Source organism: Gopherus flavomarginatus, chromosome 12 (assembly GCF_025201925.1).
Source record: "Gopherus flavomarginatus isolate rGopFla2 chromosome 12, rGopFla2.mat.asm, whole genome shotgun sequence".
Taxonomy (NCBI): Eukaryota; Metazoa; Chordata; order Testudines; family Testudinidae; genus Gopherus; species Gopherus flavomarginatus.
Genome location: NC_066628.1, coordinates 15,790,053 through 15,815,198, shown reverse-complemented (window position 1 = coordinate 15,815,198; position 25,146 = coordinate 15,790,053). Strand labels below are relative to the sequence as shown.

The 25,146-nt window shown below is 42.2% G+C and overlaps 1 protein-coding gene across 1 annotated transcript; it reads left to right on the top strand.

The window, feature by feature from the left end:
• Window positions 1–13,914: 13,914 nt before the first annotated feature.
• Window positions 13,915–14,856, top strand: LOC127033191 (olfactory receptor 10A7-like). Its single transcript, XM_050920982.1, has one exon. The coding sequence runs from the start codon at window positions 13,915–13,917 to the stop codon at window positions 14,854–14,856; it is 942 nt and encodes a 313-aa protein (XP_050776939.1).
• Window positions 14,857–25,146: the final 10,290 nt, after the last annotated feature.

The following is a 25,146-nucleotide window of genomic DNA, read 5'->3' as shown; positions in this document are numbered from 1 at the left end:
GTTACTGCGTGGAGAGACACGGGGGCACAAGTGTCAGCTATCCACCAATCCTTCGTTGACCCCAAATTCATCAACCCAAAGGCCAAAGTTACAATTTACCCCTTCATGTCACAAGCTGTAGACTTGCCTACAGCTCAACTGCCTGTCCAGTACAAAGGCTGGTCAGGAATGTGGACTTTTGCAGTCTATGACAATTATCCTATCCCCATGCTACTGGGGGAAGACTTGGCCAACCAGGTAAGGCGGGCCAAGAGAGTGGGAATGGTTACACGTAGCCAAACCAGGCAAGCTTCCAGACCCATTCCTGTTCCTGAACCGTCCACAGAGGCCCCGTCTGTGTTACCGGAGACCCAGACAGAGGTTGTGGACCCGGATTCCATGCCTACCACTGAAACAGCCACAGCATCTCCAGTCCCAGGCCCGGAACTGGAACAGCAACCAGCACCAGCCATTGCAACCCCATCTTCAAACTCAACGCCAGAGGGCGCCAGCGAGCCAAAACTGGCAGAAGCAACAGACAGCCATACCCAAAAGGCTCAGCCAGAGCCTGAAATACCCTCAGGTGCACCAGCGAAGAGCGGTTCACCAGCAACGGAAACAACCCCATCACCTACATCGCTTCCAGAGGGAACAAGCCCAAGTCCACAGTCTGAGGAAGAACTGGTGACCCCAGCCTCAAGGGAACAGTTCCAGACTGAGCAGGAAGCAGATGACAGCCTTCAGAAAGCGTGGGCGGCGGCACGGAGCACCCCACCGCCTCTCAGCTCTTCTAATCGATCCCGGTTTGTTATAGACCAAGGACTTTTATACAAGAAAATTCTTTCTGGTGGACACCGGGAAGAATGGCAGCCGCAAAAACAGTTGGTGGTTCCAACTAAGTACCGGGGGAAGCTCTTAAGCTTAGCCCATGTCATCCCAGTGGCCATGCTGGGGTGAACAGAACCAAGGACCGGTTGGGGAAGTCCTTCCACTGGGAGGGGATGGGCAAGGACGTTGCCAAGTATGTCCGGTCTTGTGAGGTATGCCAAAGAGTGGGAAAGCCTCAAGACCAGGTCAAGGCCCCTCTCCAGCCACTCCCCATTATTGAGGTCCCATTTCAGCGAGTAGCTGTGGATATTCTGGGTCCTTTCCCAAAAAAGACACCCAGAGGAAAGCAGTACGTACTAACTTTAGTGGACTTTGCTACCCGATGGCCAGAAGCAGTAGCTCTAGGCAACACCAGGGCTAACACTGTGTGCCTGGCCCTAACAGACATCTTTGCCAGGGTAGGTTGGCCCTCTGACATCCTTACAGATTCAGGGTCTAATTTCCTGGCAGGGACCATGGAAAAACTGTGGGAAACTCATGGGGTGAATCACTTGGTTGCCACCCCATACCACCATCAAACCAATGGCCTGGTGGAAAGGTTCAATGGAACTTTGGGGGCCATGATACGAAAATTCATCAACGAATTCTCCAATAATTGGGACCTAGTGTTGCAGCAGTTGCTGTTTGCCTACAGGGCTGTACCACATCCCAGGTCCAAAACGTCACCCTCACCTTACGAAAATCCTATAGAAAGAAAGAGAGGAGGTCTCTACTGAATGGGCTTCCTCATTTCTGTTTTTGTGAATCTCGTCTGATCTAGAGAAGTGACACTGCATGCACTTGAATGTTTAGACTAAATGGACATACTACTACAGCCTGTCTGCATTCAGACCTCCAACTGAGGCTTACAAAATTTCCACTTATAGAGCACCTGAAACTAACTTACATTCTGTATGATTCCTGTGACGTTGCAGTCTATATGATTTTATAAAAATATGCTAATGGGTGAATATTAAGTAACTGGAATATGCTTCATTCAAAACGTATTGCTACAAAGCTTATTGTCTACTGAGTATGCTCATCCTATTTGTATAAAGATATCACTCGTATCTGAAACTAGAAATATGAAATTTAACTCTGAGGGCCTATTGTAAATATGCAAAGTGTGGGCCATTAATGGTGGTTTGGAATCTTAATGGCTCCTATTAATCAGGATAATTGACTGTCGATGGCTCTATTTGTAGGGAAGCCTTCCTGTGAGCCAGCCTGGGAGGAATGAAGGCTTGGGTTCTCACGGTGACATGAGATAATGGCACATGAACTGGATTCCATCTTTAACCTGGTGTTTTTCCATTGTGAGGAGGGAAGGGAACCCAGAGGAACAAAGGATTCCCGCCTTATGCAAAAGATATATAAATGGGTGGAATAAGAAAAAGTGAAGAATGCAAGAAGAATCCCCTAGCTACCACCTGAGCTGGATCAAGAGCTGTACCAGGGGAAAGAATTGTGCCCAGGCTAGGAAGGTGTCCAGTCTGAGGAAAAAACTTACTGAAGCATCTCTGAGGGAGAGATTATCTGCATTCAGTTTGCTTAGACATAGATTTGCGAGTTTAATTTTATTTTGCTTGGTGGTTTTGTTTTGTCTGTTACTACTTGGAATCACTTAAATCCTACTGTCTGTATTTAATAAACTCACTTTTTACTTATTAATTAACTCAGGGAATGTGTTAATACCTGGGTGGGCAAACAACCATGCATATCTCTCTATCGGTGTTATAGAGGGCGAACAATTTATGAGTTTACCCTATATAAGCTTTATACAGGGAAAAATGGATTTATTTGGGTTTAGACTCCATTGGGAGTTGGGCATCTGAGTGTTAAAGGCAGGAACACTTCTGTAAGCTGCTTTCAGGTAAACCTGCAGCTTTGGGGCAAATAATTCAGACCCTGGGTCTGTGTTGGAGCAGACAGGCGTGTCTGGTTCAGCAAGACAGGATGCTGGGGTCCCAGGCTGGCGGGGAAGACAGAGATAGAAGTAGTCTTGGCACATCAGGTGGCAGCTACCAGAGGGTTTCTGTCACCTACCCCATCATAGTCCCAAACCTGCAGACAGATTTACACTAATGCTAATAGTCTATAGTCACACTTAATTTCAATAAAATTATTCATGTTTACAACATTCACAGGAGTAAAAGCTTTTGCTGGATTGGGCGTTATATGCCTGGTAATATGAGCATTTGTATTTTCACTAAACCTACCAAATTGAAAAGTGAGATCTGCAAGACGTTAATTAGGCCTGCACTTTCAGAGGACTCTGAATTCTGGGCACTGAGGAACAGACAGGAGCAGATCTTGAATACAATGGAAATGAAAATGGAAAGATGGGTGCTTGGAGTTACATGGATTGACCATGTTTGGAATGAATGAAATAAGGGAAATGTGAAGATGCTAAAAGTTATAGAAAAGGTGAGGAAGTCCAGGAATAGATGATTTGGCTATGTGAAAAGAAAGTCAGTAGACTATACAGGAAACAGGGAGTTCAACTTAGAAATGGAGGGTAAGGGAAGGGTTGGCAGACCCAGAGCTTAGATGGATAGATGTCATACAATTAGCTGCAGAGTTTCCAAAGAATAGCATTCAAGATAGACTGGAACGGAAAAGAAGGATGCGAACAGTCAACCCCATATAGATGGGAGTAAGGCTGTAAAAAGATGGGAGTTGAGTAAGCGCAGCAAGAGGTTCAGACACTATATTACAAGAGTGGCCTTGTGACAGATATGACAAGGTCCTGTAACATCCTGGACAAACCTGATTGAATTATGTTTCATCTCTTTGGAGTTCATTCTATTAAAAATGCAAATATTTGTGTACTGTTGTAGGATGTGTGGAGCTTCTTTAAAAGGAAGGCAATTGCTGGGAGATATGGGGAATTCAAAGGACTTCTGGGGATAATACATGAGAAGTGGATTTTCAAGGAAATTCATGGGGGTGAAGATTATTCAAATGACCCACCTAGAATCCATCCCTTTTGAAGCTACACTTTGAGCAGATAGCCATTCTCTGGCTGATTATCTAGTCAAGGTCTCTTTAAAGAGTCAAACTGGAGAAAACAATGACTCAGAATCAGGCGATGACCTTGGTCTGAGCTGAGATGTGATGAACTGGAATCCAGAGGAAAATCCTTTGGTACTTGTTGGGCAGCTCCTACAAGAGCCCTGCACACATACTTAATCTCATACTTCACTAGAAGCTAAATTAGTTTAGCTTCACTCTTAAATTACAGGGACAGAATCTGTCTGATTTGCATTCTCTTGGCCTACTCAGATTCTCCTGTGTGTCTGTGTATGGTTCCCCCAGTGTGATCCAGCCTGTTCAAACTGGTTCCAGTGCTCCCCAAGTACAGAAAGCTACAGCCTTTAACATTGATTCTTAATGGCTGTGTCTGCACTATGAGCTAGAGGTGGGATTCCCAGTTCCTGGAGATAGCATTCCAAAATTAGCAGTGTAGCAGTAGTATCATGGGCAGCAGTGAGTGGAGGCACAGACTAGTTTCACTGAATGAAAATCTGCCTGAACTCTATCCGTAGGTTTGGCACACCTAGCTCATGCCAACATATGCCAAGTCCTGTACTACAGCAGCTACATTACTATTTTGAGTCAGTTACCTCAAAGAGAGCTCCCGTGAGTATGTCTGTGTGAGCTGAGAATCTACATTCTGTATGATCCCTGTGACTTTGCAGTCTATAAGATTTTATACAAATACACTAATGGGAGAATATCAAGTAACTAGAATATGCTTCATGCAAAAGGTATTGTTATAAAGCTTATTGTCTACCGAGTGTGGTCATCCTATTTGTATAAAGGTATCACTCTTGTATCTGAAACTAGAAATATGAAATATAACTCTGAAGGCCTATTGTAAATATGCAAAGTGTGGGCCATTAATGGTGGTTTGGAATCTTAATGGGTCCATTAACCAGGACAATTGACTGTCGACGGCTTACAAAATGTAAAGTATTAGGCAAGTATTGGAAAGAGCCTCTTCCCCTACAGCCCAAACAAACCCCTTTGGAGTGAAATATCCTTTCCATTATATGGTACTAAAAGCATCACTATAATAGAGAGAGAAAAAATGTTACTGAAAAACTACTAGAGTGACCAAAGGATGGTACCATTGTGTTTATAGAATTTAAACCCGGGTTTGACTTACTGCATCAATTGGTGCTGTGGATATGGCTTCACCAGTGTGCTACATAGAGGAACAGTACCAAGATACATTGATTTATGTGAGGGACAACAGTTGTATTGCAGACTGTCATTCTGTTGAATCAGAGGTGAGACAGTTATGTTTTCAGGTATGCTTTAGAGTATTTAATGTTAGAATAGACTATTGGATGATGTGACAGGGTGCAACCTGAGACTGTGGATCAGCTGTGCCCCTGAATTCACCAGCCCGGGGTGTGTCTCAAAATGCTCTGCTACAAGCAACAAACCTCTCCCCAGGGGCTGTTATCACTCAGTCCAGCAGCATGTGAAGTCCCACATCCGGCTAGATTGCATGAATGCTCTCAGAGCCACTCATGAAATCTCAGAGAGAAAGGCACCAAGCAGATCCTCCCAGCCTTGTACCTCAGGGATACACTGTCTTGCACTGCTCAAGATCACGTCTCGAACAATACAATTGTATTAATTGATCTGACACTTCTTTAAAGAGAGTGGACATGGACAGCCTTTGCAAACTGAGTAGATTTACCAAACACTTCAGACAAACTCGCCAGTAAGAATAAACATAAAATTAAGTTTACCGACTGCAAAAGATAGATTTTACGTAATTACAAGCAGTAAGCGCATAGATCAAAGTTAGTTTAAGAAATACAATAAAATCGCAGTCTGGGTTCTCATAACTGAACAAGATTTGAATCAAGCAATGTCTCACCCTGATTGATCATACAAATAGTTCTTTAGTATGCAGGCTAGAAATCCTCTTAGCCTGGGATCGCCTCCCCAGTTCAGAGTCTTTGTTTTTCAGATATTCTTTCAGGTGTTGAGTTGTGGTGGGAGAAAAAACAAGTCATGATGTCACTCTCCTTCTTATATAGCTTCCTCTGCCGGGTGGAGTTTTACAGTTTCAAACACAGCCCCCAGCCAAGTTTGTGAAAAAATACACTTTACAAGATGGAGTCAGGGTTACATGAGCGAGTCACATTCCTTTACATACTTAGCACAATAGCATCCATCACCCTTACTTCAGCTAGAAATTCTACAGGAAGGCCCCGCAGGTGGGGACAGGTATCTTCTATGGTCCATTGTGAGAGTTAAGTGTTCACTAATGGGCCATTAACTTGAATAGTCCGTTCACAATGTGTTGGTCAGACAAGATGTAAATACCTGTTGGGTGTCACCCCCAGTAGCAAACATCTGAAATACTGGTACCTACCTAATATTCATAACTGTAGATACAAAGATAATACATGAATACACAAAGAATGATCATACTTGATAGATTGTAACTTTTCCATTACTACTTTACATGATCTACTTTGTACAAAATATATCATAAGTGTATGGCAGTGTGACTATGGGGGGGCAGGGTCCTGCTTTAAGACACAGAGTGTCACAGACTGATTGAGGCCCAGGTAGGAGATGTATTATTCAGAGATTCATCTTGAGTAGATCTTGAATATGAAGTTGGTATTGCCTTACTTGGAGTGACTACTGACCAACAGTTGAGAAAAACAACATAATCAATTATGATAAAACCAAAGCCATAAATGCCTCCTATAAAATGGAGATGAATGGTCTGGCGCTGTGCATGTACATGTCAATGGCTTTGAATGGGTGAATAGTTGTATCTATGTGGGTAGTGCGTTGACAGCAGGAGGTTCTATAGCTGAAGGAGGTCACATATATGATCAGTCTTGCATTGGTGTCATTTCAGCATCTTCAAATGCCTCAGTCTGGGTGGCAGAATATCTGTGTGACAGCTAAGAGATGAGTGTTCAATGTGGTAGCCATGGCAACTGTGTTATACAGAGCAGAAATATATCCATTAACAATAGTTGAGGAGGAAACTAGACAGTTTTCAGTGTCAAAAATACAGTAGATTTTAAAAATCTGTTCGTTTGTGGGACAGGATCCCTGGGCTGCAACCTGGGACTATGGGACTGCAATGCCCCCTGAATTCACTAGCCTGGGTTGTATCTCACAGTGCTCTGCTAGTGAAAGGCATCAAATCCCTCCAGGTGCTGTTATCACTCAGTCCAGTAGCATGTGGAGCTCCATGCCCAGCTAGATTGCATAAATGCTCCCATAGCCACTTACAAAACACACAGAGAAAGGCACCAGCCAAATCCCGCCCTGCTCCCAGCCTTGTACCTCAGAAATATACTGTCTTGCATTGATCAAGAACCTTTCTTGAGCAATGCCAATTTATTAATTAGTTCGCCACTTCTTCAGGGGAAAGTGGCCATGCACCAACCCTTGTAACCTGAGTAGATTTACCAAACATTTCACACAAACTCACTGGTAAGGACAAACATAAAAATAAGTTTGACTGCAAAAGGTAGAATATAAGTGATAGACAAAAATTCAGAGAAGTTACCAAAAGAAAATAAAAGATAAACACACTGTCTAAATTCTCAGCCTCATTAGACTTGGGCAAAATCTAGTTCAAGCAGATTTTCTCACCCCACTGGATATTGCAGGTTGGGTACAGTTTTGATACACGGGCCTTCCCTATTAGGCCTGGGACCAGTCTCCTCAGCTCCAGCATTCTTGTTGCCTTCAGCACAGGTGTGGGGGAGAGGAAAAGGGGGCTACGTGCTTAGTCCTATGTTCTACTTTGTACTCTTAGTCCATGCACATGGAAAAAAATAAAGTTCAGGCATGGCTGGGGCATTGCTGAGTCACAGGTGTGGTATTGTGCAGATTAGTCATTGAATTGTACCTCCCTTGTTGGATGATAGTGGCTGATGGCCAATTTCACACACCCCTGGGTACTTGGTCACCTCCCTTATTGTGACTCCCAAATGTACAGCATATTTCAATGACAACCATAGAGCACAATCTCATAACTTCATATGCACTCAAGATATACCTATTTAAGTAGAACAATGGGTTTCAGCAGGTCATAACCTTTTCATGATACTTTACATGGCAAACCTTATATGAAATATCACAACTAGATACAAATGATAAAGATGGGGTTTATGGGGCTCTCCCTCAAAGTACAGAGTGTCACACTTTGATTTTTTTCACAAGTGAGGACATACTTAGATGAACCCAGCTAGTTGCAGTCTTGCATCAGATGAGAAGAAGATGGCTGCAGTGGTGGGCTCACTTTTTTACTGAAGCCTTATTAATCTGAGGTCAAAGGAAGAAGAGCATAAAAGTGACCATGAATAAGATTGGAATATGCAATTTTGAGGAATTTAAGAAACCTAAATTCTCCCATAATAACTCTTGTGGAAGAAAGAAAACTTGCAAGGGTGAATCTAAGATGGAAATCTATTCTACATGCCACCATGGATGTATCTATTATCTGCTGTTGCCGATGTGCTGCTGATTTCTACAATGTGAACAGCTTCATCAGGAGAGCCTGAGAAAGCCCTACCCTAAAATACCTTACAGCCCAGAGATTAGAGCACTTTCCTGAGAGATAGGAGCCTTAACTTCAAAGCTCTTCTCCACAGCAGGCAGAAGTGAGAAGCGAATGAGTTTCCCCCACATTCAAGTACCCCAACCAATAGGTTAAAGGTATAGGGGATGCTTCCGTATGCTGGATTGTCAAATTAGACTTTCTTTTCCTATGCATGAAAATATTTGGTGAATAGGTGTCAAGTTTACAAATAGCACAGGGTCAAGCAATACTGCTTAGGGGTTTTTGTTTGTTTGTTTTTGTTCCCTCCACATCGCCACTCTCATCTCCTACTTTTTCCCTACCCTGTCATGCAGTCTATTTGCTCCATTCACATTATGGCTAGCATCATCAATGGAGCATATGGGAGATGAAATGGTTTGCTGTTTGGGGGTCTAGCTTTTAAAATCCAAACCTGTCACTGAGATTGGATACCTAAATCCATAAGGTTCTTTTGGCAATCCAAGCTTCAATACTCTAATTCTTATTTATGGTAAATTGTGCTTAAGGACTGACCCAGATCAGTGTTACAAGTAGCTTGTTTCAGAGAGGGGTCTGCAGGGATCTTGTCCCAGGGGAACAAGACAGCATTTAAACAACTCTCAAAAATCAGTTCTTAGTCTTGGAGTCAGGTGAGGAAAGGCTCTTTACTCCAGACAGTCACATCTGACAAGGTAGGTAGGGATATCCTTTGCAGTGGAGCAAAGAAGAGTTGATATCCTGACATGTATTGTAGAGGCAGATAGAGAAACTAGACAGACAAGTCAGTAAGTATGTAGATAAACAGAGTAAGACAACAGAAAACCACAGAACAGAAGGGTCTCACCATTTTTATGATCCACATTTAAAAGGCAGGTGAGTTGATTCATATTTTTATTCCTTGTTAATCTTATTTTATCCTTTCCTTTACACGTGACCCGATTCCCCCTTCCTCCTTATCTAGGGGTGTGTCTCTCAACAGGATCCCATTGACTTCTGCCTGGATGCAGCAATCTGCTCAGACAGAGGCAAGGTAGGTGAGGTAATATCTTTTATTGGACCAGCTTTGGTTGGTGAGAGAGACAAGTTTTTGAGCCAGACAGAGTTCTTCTCTCTCATCAACTGAAGTTGGTAAAATAAAAGGTATTATCTCACCCCTGCCTTGTCTCTCGAATATCCTGGGACAGAGACAGCTACAATTGCACTGCATGCTCACACTGAATGAATTGCAACAAAGGGGTTGTGGTTGGGAACCCAGCTACTACTGGAATCACTCATCTCTCTCTCTCTCTCTATTTCTGAAGGCAGCATTGAGAAAACAGAGCTCATTTGGTGCATGTTAGCTATAGTTTCTTTGTTTGGAGAGTGTGTGTGTGTTTTATGGGGAGGTTCGGGGTGGGGCATTCTCTGGAGAAGACACTTAGTTTTAATAAGAATGTAAGTATGGTCCTACTTGGTCAGACCAATGGACCTTGTATCCAGTATCCTGTTTTCCATCAGTGGCCAGTGTCAGAGGCTTTAGAAGGAGTGAACAGAATAGAGCAATCTGTTGAGTTATCCATCCTCTGTTGTCCAGTCCCAGCTTCTAGCTGCCAGAGGTTTATGGACTCCCCAAGAGTGGGGATGAGACCCTGACTGTCTTGGCTAATAGCCATTGATGGACCAATTCCTCCATGAAATGATATATTTCTTTTTGTACCTAGTTGTACTTTTGGCCTTCACAACATCCCCTGGCAACAAGTTCTACAGCTTGATTGTGCATTGTGTGAAGAAATACTTCCTTTCGTTTGTATTAAACCTGCCGCCTATTAATTTCAGTGGGTGACTCCTGGTTCATGTGTTTTGAGAAGATAGAAATAATACTACCTTATTCACTTTCCCCACACCATTCATGATTTCATATCCTCTCTTACTCTTCTCTTTTCCAAGCCAAACAGTCTCAGTCTTTTTAATCTCTCCTCATACGGCAGCTGTTCCATACCCATAATCATTTTTGTTGCCCTTCTCTGTAATTTTCCAGTTCAGATATATCATTTTTCAGATGGGGTGATCAGAACTGCACACAGTATTCATAATGTAGGTGTACCATGGATTTACATAGTGGCATTATGATATTCTCTGTCTTCTTATCTGTCCCTTTCCTAATGCTAGCATTCTGTTAGTTTTCTTGACTGCTGCTGAACATTGAGCAGATCTTCTCAGAGAACTACCCACAGTGACTCCAAGATCTTTCTTGAATGGTAACAGCTAATTTAGACCTCATCATCTTGTGTGTACAGCTGGGATTATGCTTTCCAATGTGCTTTACTTTGCATTTATCAGCAATGAATTTCATCTGCCATTTTCTTGCTCAGTTACTCAGGTTTTTGAGATCCCTTTTGTAACTCTTCATAGTCTGCTTTGGATTTAATTATCTTGAATAATTTTGTATAGTGTGTAATTTTTTCCACTTCACTGTTTACTCCTTTTCTTACATCATTTATTAATATGTTAAGCAACACTGACTCTTGAGAAACTGAGCTATTTACCTGTCTCTATTCAGAAATTTTCCTTTGCACAGAATCTGACTATGTTGAAAGCTAGGTTTTGGTACAAGTTCCATCTCTTTGCTTAGATATTTGCTTCATGGGCTGATAATGGAGGAAAGGTTTAGTTTCTCTACAGGGTCATATGGGGACAAACATAGATTGGATATTGGAGACAACATTGGCTTCATTTCCATTTCTATTAAAATTGATGTCAAAATAGCCACTCGCTTTCATGAGGGCAGGATAAACTCTTGTATATATGTAGAGCCTGACTTTCAGATGTGCAGAACAAAGAGCTAAAGTCTCATTCAGTCAGATTTTCAAAGGAGTTTAAATGACTTAGGAACAGAAGTCACACTAATTTTCCATCAGGTTCTTTTTAAAAGTATGTCACTGTGACAGGAGAATGTTTTCCAGGCACACTAGTTTCATTTTCTTTAAAAATCCTAGCAATTTCAACCATTTCTCCTCATCAGACACTTGAAGTAGGGGTCTCCCATATCCGAGATGAGCACCATAACCACTGGGATAAAAGTTATGGTGAAGCTCCTCTGACTGATTCCTTCTTCTTGTTGGACAAAAATAAATTTATATAACTGGCCATGAACAAAAGGAGCCTGGAAATTAGAAGAAGGTTTCTTACCAACATAGGGGTGAGATTCTGGAACAACCTTCCAACAGGAGCTGTAGGGACACACAATTTAATTAGTTTTAAGAGAGAGCTGGGTAAATTTGTGAGTGCAACTGTATGATTGCATTTTCTGAGATGTGGGGGTGCACGGCTTAGCAGGCCTGGGCTTCATTTTTGGTTTATGTCTTAGGTTCCTAAAGCTCATGCTTCAGGGTTTACATCCTTTGGGAATGTATTCTGGGAGGGATTTTATTTTGGAGGGATTTTTTTGGTCTCCTTCCTCTGAAGCATCAGGGATGGCTGCAGCTGGAGATGGAATTTTCGATGGGGTGGGCCAGGCCTCTGAGGTGGCATCAAGCATTCTCTCTCTAAGATGTTTGCCAAGATCGTTCTTGATCACAGAATCAGGGACTAACTGATCCTTGACTCTCTCCCAGCATATTTCACTTCATTTATGACTGTTTCTTTTTATACTCTTCTATTTTATTTACTTTCAAAGGCTATTTTTTAATTTTATTTTTTTAATTATCCATTTTTTAAAATATTTTGATATATTTTTTCTTTTTAATATATTTATATTTTTATTTTATTGCATTTTATATTTCAATGTTATGTTTATAGTTTTATTTTTATTTTTATTTTTATAGTGTTTATTGTAATTTTACATCATTTTGGTTTGTTTTATTTTACTTTTCTATAATGTTAGTGTTTTATTTCTTTTTAATATATTTTATAATTTTGATGTATTTGTAAAACTAAATGTCACTGAAAATGTCACATCCCAGTAGAAAGTTTTGATTTTGATAAATCAACATTTCCATCAGAAAAATTTCAATCGGCATCTAGCCAAGGTGTGGGCTTCAACTAGAATCCCACTTTATGTATTTCAGTATTATCTTTTATCCAGATTATCCCTAGTAATAGACTTTAATTATCCTCAGTGAGTGCTTGGCCATATAAAGAGACTGGGAATTTCCTCTCTAAATGACTCTCTGGCTGATGACTGCAATGATGATGGGGAGGTGAGATGCTTCCAGTTGTCTGATTTCCACTAAAATCAGGCCCAGAGAATTCCCTATGTGATGGTCTAGGCAGAGGAAAACTCTTCGAGATGCTCTCACCCAAAGCACCAACTTCAGGTCCCTAAACCCCTCACATTCTAGACGAAAACCCCAGAGGTCACTTCCTCATCCCTGTATTCAGGGCCTTTGAAATCAATACCGAGAAGATTATTCAATTTTCAGAATGTCACTAAGGAGTTTGAATCAACAATATCCTTTGGCAGAGAAATTTAAAAGTTAATATGTGATGATGACAAAGCAGAATAAAAACTGATCTACATGGTACAGCACAAATGAAAGCAAATGATGATCACCTAAAAAGGCTTAGCAGGTGAGGGTTTGGACTGGCACAAACTCACTGATGGTGAGTTGGTTTCTGTTCTGGACAATGGAAGCTTCTGAAGTTCAAACCAAGCCGATTCATAGCCAGCAAAATTGTGGGGTGTTTTACCAGCCCAAAAGAGGCTTCGAGAATTCAGGGAATCCAGTGCCTACACCTTCATTTGCCAGACTCCTCCTGGTGATCTGGCTTTCCCACTGTACACCACTAGTGTCAGACTCCTCCTGGCAGAGACCTAACAAGGGCCAGGTGAGTGAGGCACTTGCCTCGGGCGCGGAAGGTGAGGTGCGCAGAAAGTCTCTCCTGTGGCAGCAATTCGGCTGCAAGTCCTTCCCTCCGAGAGGAACTGAGGGACCCGTCGTCAAATTGTCACTGGTCATCAGCAAGGGAGGGGGTGGCAGGTTCGACTCTTTGGCAGATATTCGGTGACGGATCCCCTAGTACCTCTTGGAGGGAAGGACCTGCCGCTGAATTGCTGCCAAAGAATGGCACAATTCCTCCGAGAGGAACCTGCCGCCGAAGAGCCAAATGTACTGTCCCTGACCCTTGCCCCGGGGTCAAAATCCCTAGATACGGCTCTGTGTCCTGGTCATCTGCGTTTCCCACTACCCACACTAGTATCAGCTCTTGGGAGCAGAATGACGGGAGCAAAGCTTATTCTGTTGCCAATCAGAAAAAATAGGGTTTTTACACAAATCTGAGCTTTCCTTAGCAGCGAATTTGTGTCTCAGTTTTTCTCATTCACTCTCAGATGTCATAAGCCTCCATTATATGTCTCCAAGCCCCCAGCCTGTGTGCTCAGCCCAGTACTTGTGTGGGAGACCCGAAGGAAAGGGAGCATTTCAACATTAATGCATTTAAATTAATAATGTGATACTGACATTTAATAATTGCCATTCTTGTTCTCTTGTAGAGTTTGGCTCATTTCCACCATGGCAGATGCAGAACAGGGAAATCAAACCTCCCTCACAGAATTCATTCTCCTGGGATTTGGGTCTGTCCCTGAACTGCAGATCCTTCTCTTTCTGCTGTTCCTTGTGATTTACATTGTGACCATGGCCAGAAACATCCTCATTGTTGTGCTAGTTATGACTGATCAGCACCTTCACACCCCTGTGTACTTCTTCCTGGGGAACTTGTCTTCCTTGGAGATCTGTTACACCTCAACCATCCTCCCCAGGATGCTGGCCAGTTTCCTGACTGAGGACAAGACCATTTCTGTTGGTGGTTGCATCACACAAGGTTACTTTTTTGGCTTCTTTGCAGCCATTGAGTGTTATCTCCTGGCAGCGATGTCTTATGATTGGTACCTAGTGATATGCAAACCACTGCATTATGCAACCCTTATGAATGGCAGTTTCTGCCTGCAACTAGCAACTGGGTCTTGGATAAGTGAGTTGCTAGCTAGTTCCGTAGTAACTGGTATGATGTTACAATTAACTTTCTGCAGCTCCAACGAAATTGATCATTTCTTCTGTGAATTTACACAAATAATAAATCTCTGCCACAACATCTACCAGGTGGAGCTTTTAATTTCCATTCTGTCTTCTTTATTCACCCTGCCCCCATTTGCTTTAACTGGGACATCCTACCTGTGTATCATCTCCACCATCCTGCGAATCCCTTCCACCACCAGGAGGCAAAAGGCATTTTCTACCTCCTCCTCTCACCTCATCATGGTGAAAATTTTCTATGAGACCCTGATCATTGTGTATCTGCTACCAAAAACCAACACACTCAGAGACCTCAGTAAAGTGTTCTCTGTCTTCTACACAATTATGACCCCTTTTGCCAATCCCTTCATATACAGCCTGAGAAACAAAGAGATGAAAGAGGCTCTGAGAAAAAAAAATGCCAGTAAATGTGTATATTAATATCTCATGAGTTTTAAGCCATTCTTCTCATTTTTTTCACACCTGTCTCATTAAGTTTGCACATTTGGGGTTGAATTTATGGGCTTGTCTTTGTGTCAGTCTACCTTGCAATCAAGGGGTGTGATTTCACCTGGTGTAGACAGGCCCCAGCAAGCTTTACTGTAGTTACCAAGTAGTGGAGCATTAAAGCTGAGGCAGCGTATGCTTCAGCTGAGACTAGCCAAGCAAGTAAGTTCACGGGATTCCAAGTGGGCTGCTACAGCCCAGGCTCAAGCACAGGCTGCTGCAGTTCCATTGCTCCGGTACCTGAGCTAGCTAGATTAAAGCTGACTCAGGTGTGTCTCTGCAAGTTGCAGTAACATCACGCGATTGCAGTGCAGACATACCCCTAACTGCAACGTTAGCTCAAGGCCCAACTTGAGTTTAACTCGAGCTGTGACTTTTGTCTTTTAATATATATATATATATGTACACACACAATAATAATAATAAAAACCAATCAATTATGTGTTTTGTTTTTTTTCACTGCACCCTCGATTTCTCAACAATTTAAGGCAGAGCAGTTTTCTTGGATTGTCTTTTATATTCTGGTCAATTTGTTTAAGCAAAACTCTTAAAAGCAAGCTAATATTATTTTTAAACATTTAGATAGCTATAACATGTATTTTTTATGTTTTATTTTATTATTGTACAAGCCTTCTTTACATGTGGGTTTTGTACAATATTGCTATTCCCTGGAAACTTATGTCTTCACAATTTACATTTCTATAAACTAGAGATGATATTTAGTTATGGAAGTTGAATAAACTGCATCTTTTTAAAATGTAAAAACATGCTTACATTACTTGTAACATTTGTGATAGTATTGCTTATAATCACTTTATTTAACTGTAACCCTGTGATTAAAATATATTTCACTGCAAAAGGTAACCATTTTTTAAACAGGGGTGGGGGTTATGTTTCTTCAGATAACAGGAGTGAGTGGGAGCTGTCTTTACCTTACACGTTCCTACAGTTAGAAAAGCTTCATGACACAGGACTGTCTCTTTGTTGCAAAATGTTGCTTGCCTAGTGTCATGTTTAGATGCAATAGAAACGCATACCAACATGACTTTATTTCTAATAACAAAAATATTTTGTTGCAGAAGTTAACTGTTTCAAATAATAAGGGTGAGGGGGGCAGCACCTTACTCCTTGTTGTAATTACTCAAGCCACATGGCTTTTGTCTTTTTAAGCTTTTATTGTAAATGGTGGGAACATTACATTCACCCTAAAATCTTCACACTTTACAAAGGATATCCTGTAAAGTGGTGTTACAAAGTTTAAATTAAAAGGCCTTCTCGCAGCTAAAGTCAATGGGTGCTAATTTCCAATAAATGTAAAGACTATCAAAATGCATTACTGTAAGTAGATGGAATAAGAGAAATTGATATCAAGGTTAGCCATAACTTTCATGAGGGTCTTTCTTCCATTTTTAAAGACCAAGGGTAAAGGCATAATGTAAAAAAGATAACATAGCTTCTGCTACAAAACTAAAAACAAATAAGGATGTTTGCTAAATTTATATAAATTTGGTAAATAAAGCTATCTACAGATATGTTCTTTTGATGGCATTTTAAAAATTTGTTAAAAATTTACTTGATTTAACTGTGTTTTGAATTAAAAAAAGAAGAAAAAGAGTCAGGGGCTGGGAGAAAGCCTTCTAATCTCTGGTATAAAGTGTTAACTGTTTTACATAAGCTTGTTTTTCTTTTAAGTTAGCCTGTATATGTGCTTTGTATAAAGTGTGTAAATTTAAAGCTTTTTTTACAGCAGTTTTTCTTCCAGCAAGATTTAAAAAGTACCCTAAAGGTTGCTATATTACTAAAACAACTTGTGTTATTTACAGTGTTTGACTTTTCATTCCTTTGTTTAAAGAGCTGCATTTTTTTAAACAGACCACTGGTCAAAAGCCATGCCCCTTAGGATGTTGTGATTGGGTCAGGGAAATATATTCTAGGATGTTGCTATAGAACAGCTCCTGATTGGCTCAACCAAGAGGCATAGGTTGATTCAGGCTGGCTGGCTGACCCTGGATTTGCTGGCATTTGCCTAGAAGTACCTGCAGGGGTAAGATGCTTTTCTCTTTTCTCTGCCATGTGGTCAGTGACACAAGAGAGATAGATTAGAATAGAGATAGAGATAGATCAAAAGTGCCCAAATGACTTGGAAGCTTAACTCCCATTAATTTTCTATGGCACCTAGATTCATCAATTTTTAAGCCCAGAAAGGATCATTAGATCTTCTATTCTGACCTCCTGTATAACAGGGACCATTAAATTTCACCCAGTTGCCCCTGGAGTGAGTCTAATAACTTACATTTGACTAAATCCTATCCTCCAGGAAAGCACCCAGTCTGATTTGGTTCTGATAGTTAATCACAATCACTGTTAAAAAGATGTGCCAAATTATTCATTTCAATTTGAGCTTCTTGCCCTTGGATCTCATTATTCCAAGGTTACACTCCTTAGCCACTGAAGCACTTTAAAAAAAAAATCCCCACAATGAATAAAAATATAATAAACCCAGGCTGCTTGTGAGCCACCTGTGGTAAAATATTTATTGAAATTCTTTGAGTAATTTTGAATGAGTGCATTTGTGAACATTGTGTGGTTCTTTGTGGAAAAAAATGGAAAAAAAATCACTGTATGCATCACTTGCTCTAAATTATTCTCCCACCTCTACAGATGTTAGCCTTGTTTGACCTTAGTATGAAGTTTGTATCAGTTGTGTTAACCATTTTGTGTTCTTACTTACAATGAACAATCAGATTACAGTGGAACATATTCAGGCTATTCTGGCACTGAGGCTAGCAAGTGAAAATGCTGAGACACAATGGCCCATTTATTTAATATTCAGTAGGTGGAAGGAAGCAGGGTTGTGAAGTGTTATCATCTCAAACAGCACTAGACAACTGATTTGGAAATTAACAGGCAATTAAAACTCACCATTAGGAATAACAGACCAGATTTTAACCTCCAGTTAACCTTGTGCAAATCTGGAGTAACATCATTAGCTTCAATAAAGTTACTCCATGTTTACCAATGGTGTAAATAAGATTGCAACATGGCCCAGTATCTCTTGCTCTCTCAGGGGCATAAATTTCCTTTCTTATTTTCTTCCCTTTGCACACGCACAAAAAAATAACAGAGAGTAATCTTGCAGACACATTTGTTTGCCAGACAGCAGAAATACTGTGATTCTGCATAGTGCAAATTTCTGTGTTAGAATAGACAATTAACAAACCAACATGTTTGTATATGTATCGATCTACCTGCCTTAGGAATTTTTTCCATACTCATTGATGGAGGCTAGCTAAATACATTGAATATTGTGACTCTGTGAGAGGGACAAAAAAAAATCAGATATACACTGCAGCTGAATTGTGAACACCCCAGGGCAGAACCAGAAATCACTCCAAGGCAAGGCCAGGTCTACACTGGGAAATTAGATTGGTATAACTGCATTGTTCAGGCCTCGCAGTGCAGTGGTTTGGGTTACTATCTACATCAGGCCTGCACAACGTGCGGCCCAGGGGGCCACATGTGGCCTGTGTGGGCTCACTGTGCAGCCCGCAGATGAGTAGGTGGACTCACTCTGTGGCCCGTGGGGGGTGAGTAGGCAAGCGGCAGGTGAGGGGAGCTGAAGAGGTGGGTGGGCAGTGGCGGGGGGTGAGGCAAGTCAGAGGGGGTGGGGGCTTAGGAGGCTAGCTGGTGGGCAGTGGGAGGGGCAGGTGAACTGGCAGCGGGGGAGGAGGGGTTGAGGAGTCCACAGGCGGGCGGGCAGTGGCGGGGGCTGAGTAGGTGAGCTGGGGGGGTGGAGGGCTGAGGAGGCGAGTGAGGAATCAGTGGCTGACCTGTTCTACTGATCTGGTCTGGATCCCATCCCCGCTCCAAGGGGTGCAGCTGTCTGGAGGTTCCTGCCTTCCACGCCTTCCTCATTTACACCTCATTCATTCAACAGGGTAATTGATTACAAAGTGGGGGGAAGATCTTATTCTACTTCTAGCAAAAAGACATTTTTCTTTTACCTTCATTATACTACCTTAGGGGCCCGCTATAACATGTTACCAAGGTTCAATACCGCTGTTTCGGTGGGGCAGCGCTGAGGAAGGAGGGTTTGTTTTCGTTGGGTGGGTGGTGCTGGGGGGGGAAGTATTTCAGGGGAGCTAGGCGGCCCTGGAAGGGGGAGTGTTTGGGGGGGATGGGCAGTGCTGGAGGCGGTGTTGTTTCAGGAGGGTATAGCAGCGCCAGGGAGGGGGATCAGTAGGGCCGGTGGGAGTTCTGCCCTCAGCTGTTTTCCTTGGAGTAATATGGCCCTCATTGCTTTACGAGTTGTGCGGGCCTGATATACACAATAATTAAAGTCCTATAAACATGGTAACCACAATAAAGTGAGAGAAGCAGGTGGAAAAATATCCAATCTTGATATTAAAATTGTCAGTGATGCACCAAATCAAGAAATGTCAGAGGTGATATATATATTTTTTTAATAAAACCATTATCTAGAGCCACTATTACAAACATAAAGCATCTTCTTTTAAAAACTAGACACTTTACTGTGGATGACTTGTACAATTATATTTGCATAACACCAACATGGCTCAAACCTGGGATCTCTGGATGGAAACACCTGAGCCAAAAAGACGCAGCTTTCTTGGCTAGTGGTGTAGCAGGCACATCAATCTGTAGCTGGCCTAGTCACCAGTAGCAGAGGCCAGACCATCAGCTTGAGCTGGTAGTGCTGATACTTCCAGAATTCCCCTGGCCAGAGAAGCCCATCCCGAGATCACAGACTTCGCAGTTTGGTTCTCTATACAGGCCACCACTTGCAACACTGACACCCTCGGGTTCGTCATCAGCATCAGAGATCAAGCTTGGTCCTCTGGACCTTAATACATGAGCTTCTCCTGCCGGAGCTAAATAAGCCCCCTCTCTCTCCCTCTCTCAGCCAGTGCTGTAGCAGACTCATCACACTGTAGCTGGCCTAACCACAGGTAGAGTGGGACAGAGTGTCACACTGAGAAGGCATGGCTTACACTTGAACTAAGCGGTTTCACTAGCCTCCAGCCCACACCATGCACCTGACTGCATTGCTCCCTGGAGCTCTTCTCCAGGCAGTGACAGCCCTGTGACAATCTGGGACCAGAGACGTATCACAGGGTGAGGGGGAAGGGGCAGAGGGTTACCCAGAACTCCTGGGGACCATTTTCAGGAGGGGGGCAATACTCACGTGTGCAGCCTCCCACTCCCTACAACAGTTGGTGGTCTCCACAGGCACTCTGCCCACCTCACTCCCCCTCTGTGTGGTTGCATCAGCTATCAACCCCAGTTACTCTCCCCTGCACAAGTGCGCTGTGTTGTCTGGCAGGGAGTCTACAAGCAGGGACCTGGATCAAGGGAGTGAGAGGAGGTAGAAAATCCTGGTAGAAATCAAAACCCGGGGATTTTTTGGAGTCTTTCGGTAAACAACAAGAATGAAGGGCCCTAGTTTTAAGAGAGAGAGAGAGGTCAATATTTCATAATCATGACTCATGAATTTGCATGCCTCCACTCTTAGTTGTCCAGTTTGAGACACATTAAATTGGTCCAGTTTTCAAAAGAAGGGTGCTCAGTACTTCAGGGCCCTTACGGGCATCTCAAATTTGGCATCTGAAATCACCAGTCACGTTTGACAATCTTGGCCAAAACATACACTAATTAGTGTGCAAGAGCCCCCAACCCCCTACCACCATTAAATATTTAACAGATTCTGCAAGGACCTTGCTAGCAAAGTAATACCTTATTCCACTAGTAGCTCCGTTGAAATAAACAGTGCAAAATATTATTTACTGGGAATTAAGGTATCACAGTGTGGTCCATAAACAACTCTCAGAAGATCTGAGCTTCAAACAGAAGGCTAGTCTAAAGTAAACTAAAGAAAACCTGGCAGGAGATATTTTCAAAGATGTAAATGGGAATTTAGTGACCAACTCTCATTGACTTATGAGGGATTTGGGCACCTGACTGCCCCTTTATGACTTTGGCATTCGTTCCCAACCATACTAAATAGTAACACTCCCATGGACTTCACTTGCACAGGATTGGAGTCCTGGGGCTTTTCATCTTCAGAGTGATCCATGCAGCTTAACTCATTGCTACTCACAAAGTGCCTGGGTGGTAGGTGTTGTGTAACCCAGCATTAGGAAGGTGGAAGAAGGATGAGATGAGATAATGCAGCATTTTCTTATTTATAACTTAATTTTGTTTGAATGAAAATGAGTGGAGGGGAAACAAGGATCCATTGATCTGTGTGATGGTGTATGACAAGTTGGAATCTCTTACATGACCTCTTCATTCAGGATGTCGGGGAGTGGGATATGGATTCTGCCATCTATCTTGCAGCTCTCTCTCTCTCCCCCTCACCCACCTCAGTTCTCTCATTAAAGAGACCTGTATTTGCCTATGAGGACACCCCAATTCTGCTCTCCCACTTGGTTCACTGTGTCGGAGAGCCATTGCCAAAAGTGAACCTGATTTATGCCTTGCACGAGAAGATCAGATCTCCTTGGCAAGGAAAAGTTAATTATACATATATATATTCTTAGAAATTAAAGAAACCAAGTTAATAGAGTTAAATTTTAGACCTCAGAGGGGAAAAAAGGTAACAGAGGGTCAGGCTGATGAGAAGGGGGGAAAGAGAGGACAAATGGACAAGGACCCTGAGCTCACAGGGCCCCCCGATCATCTGTAACTAAGGGGAAATGGGTGGAGGTGGGGATCCAGAAACAGGATGTATGCTCAATGGGCCTGAGAGGGAAACTTCTAACCTCAGGAAATCTGCCTTTTAACCAGCTGCTTTGCTTATTGCAAAATAACAACTCCTAAGTTTAAACAGTAAACTTTAAGGGCCCAATCCATCATGCGTCCTGCTTTTCTGGATAGACTCACAGGGCTCGCTCCATGAAGAACTTAGACATTGGAATGCTGAGTGTTGCTGTGCCTAACTTTTAGGCACTTGGGAAAATCATTGCCCTTCACAAAGCCTGACCTTGCCCACCAGCTGCCTACACAATGACAGGTTGGAGAGAGAGATACCTAAGAAGGGGATCCACAAAAGCCAGCATGGAAGGCGCGGAGCCTCCTAAACTAGCTAGTGGGAGATGCTAAGCCAAGAAGTGCTAAGTCTCGTCACTCCCAAGGAGTTCAGTGCCTAAAGCCTGATCTACACTGGGCGGCGGAGCAGAGGGGGAGGCAGCATCGATCCAAGTTATGCATCTTCAGCTACGTGAATAGTCTCATTGCTCTCATTTGTCGGAACTAGAGAGAATTGCTTGAGTGCTGACCCAGCCCAGTGTTACTGGCAGCTTGTTACAGAAAGTGAACTTCAGGGATCTAGTCCCCAGGGGAACAAAACAGCATTTAAACTATTCTCAAGAAATCAGCTTTAATCTTGGAGGCAGCTCACGAAAGGCTCTTTGTTCCACTACCACAGATAACCCTACACACCTTGAGTGGTTTCACTGCTCCGGGTAAAGGGTCCAAGGATCACATCCATAGACTTATTGGATGTCTTGAGATGCTCTATTCCGGATGCAGATAGACTAGATAGTCTATCTACCTACTTAATGATTTGATGAAGAAAACCGAGAAAATCTCAAGTCAGATGATCTCTCCATATCTATAATCTCTGTTTAAAAGGCAAGTGAGTTAATTCATATTCTTATTCATTTTAATATTTCAATTTAAAAGGTCCAAATTCTGCTCCACTTACGTTGGAGTAGGTCTTTCTGGAGAGTCCCATTGACTTCTGCTCACACAGTTTGTTACAATACAGAGGTTGTGGCTGGCAACCTAGCTACAATATGAATCACCCAGCTCTCCCCCTTGCTTTAAGAGTGACCAGACAGCAAGTATGAAAAATCAGACAGGGGGTGGGTGGTAATAGGACCCAAAAATCGGCACTGTCTCTATAAAATCGTGGCATCTGGTCACCCTACTTGCTTGCAACAGCACTGAGAAAAATGAGATCAGTTGGTTCATGTTAACAATAGTGTGTGTTTGTTAGGGGGTGGTGAGATTGGGGGCAGGAGATTCTCTGGAGATGGCCCTAAGCTTTGGAGTTCACTTTGCACAGAATCTGCCTGTGACATTCAGGTTCTAGTGCAAGATTCCTTTGCTTGGGTATTAGTCTGATGAGCCAATAATGGGCAAAAGATTCAGTTGCTCTCTGGCAGACATTTGGGTTTAACTATTGATTTGTTATTGCACAGAGCACTGGCTCCATTTCCATTTCCAATAAAAATCAATGTCAAAATAGCCACTCACTTCCAAGAGGGCAGCACAGATTTTCTTATGTATGAGCAGCAGGATATGCAGACTTGCAGAACACTAAGTCAAAAGCCCCATTAGATCAGACTTTCAAAGGAACTTTACAGATTTTTAGATGCAAAGTCCCATTAATTTTCAATCAGACCCTTTTTCAAATTATGTCAGCATGCCTAGAGAGATTTCTGGGCACATTCCTTTATTATGAACATTATTAATTTCTCTCAGTATCACATTAGGTGGGTTTTAGAAAAGAAGAAAGAAATAGCTTTCACAACATACTAAATCTTTAAGCTTTTAAAAGAAAAAAGCTGTTGTTTAAAATGTATCCCCACGTGTCACCAATAAATCCTGGCTGAAACTGACTCTGTAGGTTTGGAATCCTGTGGCACCTTATAGACTAACAGACGTTTTGGAGCATGAGCTTTCGTGGGTGAATACCCACTTCCTCAGATGACATGCATCTGAGGAAGTGGGTATTCACCCACGAAAGCTCATGCTCCAAAACGTCTGTTAGTCTATAAGGTGCCACAGGATTCTTTGCTGCTTTTACAGATCCAGACTAACACGGCTATCCCTCTGATACTCTGTAGGTTTGGGTAGTCAGGAGTCTTGTTAACCCTTTACAGAATTCCTGCATTTCAGGTGCTCAAATTCATTCAGGCTCCTTTGACTTTCCTTCACGTTATCACAGTGCCTAAGAACGTTGTCTTCTGGAGATCACTAGCCATGATGTAATGTTCTTGAGCTGCTTGTTCATGCCCTGCTGGGGTTGTCTATGTTCTAGTTTGCCATAACTGCTCCCCTTCAAGGCAGAGTTCTTCATACTTCCCCATCTTCTCTCCTTGTTTCTTTTTTATGTTTCTGTCTAATGGTGAGGCAACATCAATTAACTTGGGCTTGTTTGCTGTCTTATCTACAACTATGTGTGGCCTCTTTGACCACACCATTTGGTCTGTGACAATTGCCAGATACTATAAATCTTACCCTCTTCATTCTCTAGAGCGCTTCCACTTTGGTGTTCGTAATAGCACATTGTTTGTGGCAAGCATAAATTTGTACAGAGTCTCCAGTAGACACTTGGCAACCTCACTGTGTCTGTTCATATATACTCTCTCAGATAGTCTCCAGCAGTTGCTCGACACATGCTCCACCACCTTTTCCTTTTTACAACACATTCTGTGGCTTGCAGAATAATTCTGTCAGTCCATTTTACTTCTTACATAATAAAGCCTTAACGACTTTCGTTGTCCCCTCATAATGAGGCTCTGTCTCTCTATATGAGAGATCCTTCTGCAAGCCATTAATTTAATAATCTTCTGTCACTAATAGGTTCGATCTCTATTGACCACTGTCAATGGATTGCTTTCACTGTAAATCTTTCAAGTCTTTTATTTATTTATTTTATTTATTTGTTTGTTTGTTTGTTTATTCATATTTCAGCAATTTGCTTTCTCTTTCATGCTTTCATGGGTTTGGATGCAGATCAGTCATGGCTTCTTATTGTAACTGGATGATCTTTACTCAGGTTGACTCCTCATATGTTGATGTCATAGTCTTCATTATCAATAGCTTCTTCCACAGATAGAAGAGTTTTCCTTCATCACATTGTGGGAGGTTTGTTCTGTCAATTCTTGATTGCTATGCAATACACTAGACATCACCAGCAGTTGTCTTCTTTGGATGTCAATTTTTTTAATCTCATCTTGATTCCACTTGATCACTCCAGCACTATTCTGTACAACTGGAATCCCCCATACATTAATGGCTCAGATCAAATTCTTAGACTTAAGTTTTGTCCATAGAGTAGTTCCTATACATCTGTAATATTCTTTCTTCACTTTTTCATTCAGTTTCTTATGTAGTATCTCTGAGAGTTTACCTCATTCCAGGATATCTGTACGGGTCAGGCAGATATAATCCATGGATAGTTCCTCATTGTAA

What these genes read in the sequence shown, in the direction of transcription:
- LOC127033191 (XM_050920982.1), top strand. Translation starts at nt 13,915, where the DNA reads ATGGCAGATGCAGAACAGGGAAATCAAACCTCCCTCACAGAATTCATT.